The sequence below is a fragment of the Cyanistes caeruleus genome, chromosome 2 (genome assembly GCF_971803275.1).
Source record: "Cyanistes caeruleus chromosome 2, bCyaCae1.hap1.1, whole genome shotgun sequence".
NCBI lineage: Eukaryota > Metazoa > Chordata > Aves > Passeriformes > Paridae > Cyanistes > Cyanistes caeruleus.
Window position 1 is genome coordinate 27,106,630 of NC_141702.1, and position 6,192 is coordinate 27,112,821.

The 6,192-nt window shown below is 31.9% G+C and overlaps 1 protein-coding gene across 1 annotated transcript in view; it reads right to left on the minus strand.

The window, feature by feature from the left end:
• LOC111926025 (uncharacterized) overlaps window positions 1-5,502 on the minus strand; it is a 29,055-nt gene extending 23,553 nt beyond the window's left edge. The window contains exons 1-2 of the mRNA XM_023922689.2: window positions 5,381-5,502; window positions 270-384 (exon numbers count right to left, since the gene is read on the minus strand). Coding sequence (XP_023778457.2) covers window positions 270-384; window positions 5,381-5,490 — 225 coding nt within the window. The 5' untranslated portion in view covers window positions 5,491-5,502. The remainder of the gene's footprint in view (window positions 1-269; window positions 385-5,380) is intronic.
• Window positions 5,503-6,192: the final 690 nt, after the last annotated feature.

A 6,192-nucleotide genomic window follows, 5' to 3' on the forward strand; every position in this document is an offset into this window, starting at 1 on the left:
CCACAATTAGTTACATATTCTTTTTACTATAAAAATATCCTTCAGTTATCTTACTTGATACAGTACTAAACATGATCTCAATAAAAAAGTAATAAAAAAATCCATATTACCCAAGTGAATTGCCCTTGTGTTATCGATTAAAATTAATACAACCTATACAATTGTGCCCCTCTTGTCTCTTAGAGTAATGAACGCATTTCAAGTTTGCTTGTCTGAAGCTTTTATACTTTGGAACACTGAATTAGTTTAACATGTATTAAATTACTTACAGTGAATCCTCCAATTATATTAAGACACAATCCTTCATTCAGACAGTTGATGCTGAGCAGCCTGCAGTAGTCAATTACTTCCTCACAGTTCTTTCCAGTGAATCCTGGCATGCAGCTGTAAATACACCAGTGTATTTTAGAGAACTTGCATTTTTAAAGTTAACTGTATTTAATTATGTTCCATAAATCTATTAAATAATGCTCTTGCAGTAAGAAAACATATCTCTTATGTTATTTAAAATAAACAGATATTTTGTTTTCAAGAAATTAAAAATCCTTCACATGACTCTGGATAATTTTGTTTTTTCATAAATAATTTCTTTCATTGATGAAAGAGTTTTCACACCAATATTTCATATAATCTTCCAGGAAAAAAAAATCTAGAAAGAGGCATTATTCAACAAACAGTTATAGATAAGGTAACAAGGTTTTGGAAAACTATTAGAAATGATAAGTCAAATTAAGCATCAGAGAGATGCTTTAACGAAAAAAATTAGAATTCAATTTTTGTGACTGTTTGTTAGTCCCGTGTGATGCCAATGGAGTGATGGATAACTCATGTATGTCAAAAGAACTATAGAAATTTCTTATGCTTCATGTCAGCACTTATTATTAGCAGGAGAAAATCCTTTCCTGATGTAGCTCTCACATGTTAAAAAAATCCCATATACACAAATAAAACATATGAGATTCAAATAGATAATAAAGAATTCTTACTCAAAATCAATAATGGAGCAATGTAGAAAAATATTTGAATGCTTATATCTTGATAGATAGATAATCCTTGTCAAACACACTCACTATGTTCTTACAGACACAGCATGTTCTCCTATCTAAAGGCTATTTCTAGTATCTTGGAAAGAAAATATTTAAGAAGAAGAGAAAGGAAAGGGCCAGTTAGCTGAAAATTTGTGTTTGTGAAAGAATCCAAAATATAGATGGGAATTTCTCTAGCTGTTTCTATGAGGTATTTTTTTTCAAATGATTCAGTCCAGAAACTGGATATTATGATGATTATGCAGAATTGCTTCTGGTTTTCCTAAGTTCTTGCTCCTAATAGGTTTGAGATCCAGATGTGTTGCTTATGTTTTTTCATTTAGGAAAAACCTATCCAATTCCTGGTTTCAAAATGCATGAAGCTTCTCACAGTCATGCAGCAAACTAAAGTAAGGGATATATTTTCCATAGCAACTGCTTAGGCAACAACATTCAATAGAAAGTGTCTGAGTTAACCATACTTTCTAAATCAGTTAAAGATGTCTCTCTCTGGCTCTGGGTCCGAGGAATGCACAGACACATCTAACATGTCCAGAAGCTTAAGCCACTTTATGAACCTTAGGGAAGTGTTAAACTGGTAGGATTTAATCAGAAATCAGCCACAATTCATGCATGGGACCATTTGGACAAAGGTAAATGGATATGGGAAAACCTTCTGTAAATGGTTATGTGCCTTGAGGCTGGTATAGACACAAGTACATGAGGACACTGTATGCAAGTAGCAATGCATTGTGTAATCCTCACCTTCCTCTTGAAAAAGGTGCTGCATGCAAACATTTTTCTACTATTTCAAATACTTGGCTTCCAAACTCTTGAAAAGTCTATTCTTAACAAAGTTCTAGTTCACATATTGTAGCTAAAAAGAGTCTTTTGTTATAAAATTTACATAGGAAAAGAACGTAAAACAATAATAAATAAAAGGTTTTGTATATAGTGTCTTACAATTTTTAAATAACAACTAAAACCAAGTCAGAGTAACCCAATTACAATGTTTGTTTTACTGATTTTTTTTTACCAATGATCTGAAGTGAAAGATTTCCTAGATTTTTTGCTTCGATCTGTTATTATTTCATCAACTAGATAATCTAGTAAGCCAGTTTTAGAAGTGACTTTTTCTAATTTTTATATTTGCTCATTTTTCAGTGGTTTTGTTGTTGTTGTTGTTGTTTTGCAATAAACATACCAATGTCAGGAAAGGGAAATGTAAGCTAACAGAAAAAATGTTGACAGTAAAGCTCCTAAGATGGCACCAACAGAACGTATTTTCTCAGAACACCCTTTCATATTTTTTGTGACTTTTTATTATCGTAAAGCACATGGATAACAGAAGAAGATAGAAAGCAAACAATCATAGTTTATTGTGATAGATATGCTCGTTCACTGCCTATTTGAATTCACCTTAAATTTTGACATTTAAGAAGAAATGCAACTATTAGATTCTTAACACAAAGTTGTGTGTGATATCAAGACTGAAAGGATGGAATTAGGATACAAGACAGTCATACATCATAACTGAAGTGGGGAAAATTAAATTGATTCTGTTTGGTTATATGTTTAGAATGGAAAACAGCTGCTTTCCCAAACAAGGAAGGATGTGTTGAGAAGAAGCTGGAATTATGAAGGATATAAGAATGTAGTTTGGGCATAAGGAAAACAACATAGCATAGGGGGAAGCGATTTAAAAAGTAATGAAGTAAAAAGTTCAATTCAGTTATTATTTGAACTTGTACATGCATCTGACCTAAACACCATTGCATTTATTTATGATGTTAAAATACTATAAAAGTGGATCATGTAATAGTATTACACTTAGTATTACACCAAATGTAGTATGAAACACACTCAGTTTATTGTGGAGTGACTAGACAGAGACATAACATACAGTATTTGACAATTATTACCAAAAATGAATCAAATCTTCACTTAAAATATTGATGACCAGTTACAAATCTCCCAAATTCAGGAAACATAATTAATCTTGGATTTCTTTTGGGTAAAGTAATTAACATGAATCACAGGCAAAAATAAGTCTGTGAATTTAGAAAACTGAAATTCTCTAACCACTGTTCCTATAGGTCTTCTGAAGTCCTCTGTTAACAGAGTAGCTAATGCAGAAAATGAATTTGAAAAGATAATTTTGAATTCTTAAAACAGTAAAGCCTGCTGACTGTTGGACCTCTCTATCTGTCAACACCTCCTCTGCATTTCAACACTCTGGCAAGATTGCAACTCTCACAAACAAAACTACTGAATGTGATCTCCTTGTGAAAAATATGTAATTCATACTCAAAAGGCTTTCTTTCACCTCAATGACTCCTTTCAAGTACAGAGGCATAAATATTTATATTTATTAACTATTTCAGATTAAGTAGTGAAAAACTGATTTTAATGTCATAAAAAATGAGGACAACATTTTTTTATTTATTAAAAATATTGAAATCAATAATTGAAGTCTTTGTGGACTAAATGGCCAAACTAAGACTGAACATTGGAGATTTTCAATAAGCATTTGGACAGGGTTCTAGATAATCTCATCTGAATTCCCTTTCCCATTAAAGGTTGGACCAGAAGACACTTCAAGGTCGCTTTCAAACTGGGCTGTTCTGTGAGTCTCTGATAGTGCTGTATATTTATTGTGTTCTAATATTCTGTGATTGCTTTGTATCCCTCTACCTCTGTACAAAGAAAACTGCTATCTTGTGTAAGATGTGTCATGCCACCTGCTCTGGATAGTTCTCTGTGGAAGATATGAGTCACTTTCTGGAGTTCTCCTCCTTCATTAAGAATGTCTGGTAGGAAAATTGGCTGCTAAGGTAAACTTTGTGAATTGAGTACCATTCACAGTGTTCTCTCTAGGTTGTTAGTTCCCTTTTAGAGCATTCTCAGTGTTAATAAGTTTATAACTCACCCCAGTATAACATGGATCCTTAATTGCCCATTTTTATGTTCTGCTATACTGATCTAAATAATGACTTCCATGCTTATTCTCACATAATCAAAGACTATCAAAGCAAAGCAAAAAAAGCAAAGATAGTTAAACTATAAGGTTTTCCCACAGACATTTTTATTAAACAATTTCCGTGGTGCAATGAGGTTCCTGGTACAGACCATTTCTACAAATACTTTGTGGAATTATAGATTATTCAATATGAATAATGGGGCCAGAATAATTTTTTATTACTTCAATTTTTTGTTTGGCTTCTGTTAATAAAGGAAATCTATGTCCAGATAGTAATTGTTCATATTGTGCATATTTTTAAATGTAAATTTCAACACGTTTTATACTAATATACACATATTATGGGAAAGACTGGCTATATAAAAATAAATTATTAGTATATATCTTAGTTTAAAGAATTGTAAAATGAATGATAACACTTGTCTGTGTAGTATGTTGTTCTGTGGTTTCATACCTATATGGGAAGATCTAACTATATATGAGCTTGCATATGTGTGTTTGTATGTATATCTGTATTTAGGAGTGAATATGAATTAAATTGTTCGGATTTTCTTCTTTGGGAAAACTGTAAACATATTTCTACTTATATTTTAATTTCAAGTCTTCTCAATGGAATCTCTGCTGATGCACTGTAACTCTGTGTTCTATAATTCTATTTTTTGCAGTTTCTAAGTTCATTCATAATATGTTGTCAGGCTTTTTTGTATCACAGTCTTCAATTCTCTGCTTTTATGAATATCCTAAAATTTGAAAAATGTTTACTTCAGTAATGTTTATCAGAATATACTCAGGCAGCAAAATAAAAGCCAAGCAAAGGGGAATGGGATAAATTCTATGACTTACTGGCACGGAAAAAAAACCCTTAAAAATCTATTTAAAAATGAAATTAAATTATACATTGGGTCGCTTCTGGTATTTTCAAATGGATAATTTTTACTGTGGTCTTTCTGTATAAAATAGCTTTCCATAAGCTGTTTGAAGGATCAATTTAAAGTCTACTGATGCGTGTCTGCGAGCTAGAAATTAAATAGGTTGCCTTATCTTTTCAGAAACAACATAAACTTCATACACCCTGCAAAGGAGTGGCACATGTAGTATAACTGTCTCAAATGTCATCATTGTTTTAAAATGTATATGTTTTTATAGTATTAATAATTAAATAATTTATAGCCCTTAAATTCTTTAAATCTTTTTGTATCACTCCCAGACTTTACAAAAAGCCAAGCAGAGTAAAGCACAAAAGATGAATACATTTTTTAAAACAAAAGTTTATAGTTTTCTGTGTTCTCTGTGAATGATGATGTCTTTCTGCAATCTGTGTGAAATCATCAAGTGAAACAACGAAGTACTGAAATAAATTAATTTCCAATCTTACCGGCAGTTATAGTTTTGCTGTTGAGCTACACAAGTTGCATTATTTAAGCAAGGTAATAATTCACATGGGTTCAGTATTCTCTCACAGAACTTGCCAGTAAATATTGGCATACAGATACATGCCACATCCTATAGAAGAGAGGGAAATTAGAAATAATTATTTGTTGTACCCAAGACAACATAAAATTTAGTGTACATGGTGTTTACATCCATTACTAGAGAGGTTCTGTCTCGGACAACTTTTCATCATATAAAGCAGTCTACAAAGACAGAGCAGTTCTAGTCTCAGATAGGTTACAAACTTAATTTAGGACAAGTAGAACAGGCCTTCCAGCATAGATTATACTATACTTGAGTTTGCTAGATGGAAATATACCAGCTTTAAAATTGTGGTTTTGTGATCTTGTAACTGAATTAAGAAGAAGTTTTATAATTAATTTAGGGTATTTTTCTCATTTCTGATTTTTTTGCAATGTAATGTTTGCATGAATTAAATAGTAACAGTATACAAGGTACATCAGTAACCAAACAGTGTCACAAGCTAGAGAAGGAGAGATAATCATGGTTATCCATTTTCTCCTTCAATATAAAGCACAGAGTCTATGCTACTCTTTAACAGTGAAAGACATCTGCCAGTTACTGCAATCTCTAATTTGAACAATAGGAAAAGTGAGTTCTTTTACAAAGCAAAATATTTCTTAGGGCTGACAGTCCCACTCTTATTTTTCTATGCTCTTCATGGGCCTTTTGAAGTCAGAAAGAAAAGGAAAAAATAAAGGGGTGGGTTTCCCTAATGAAGTTGGAAGTGTTTAG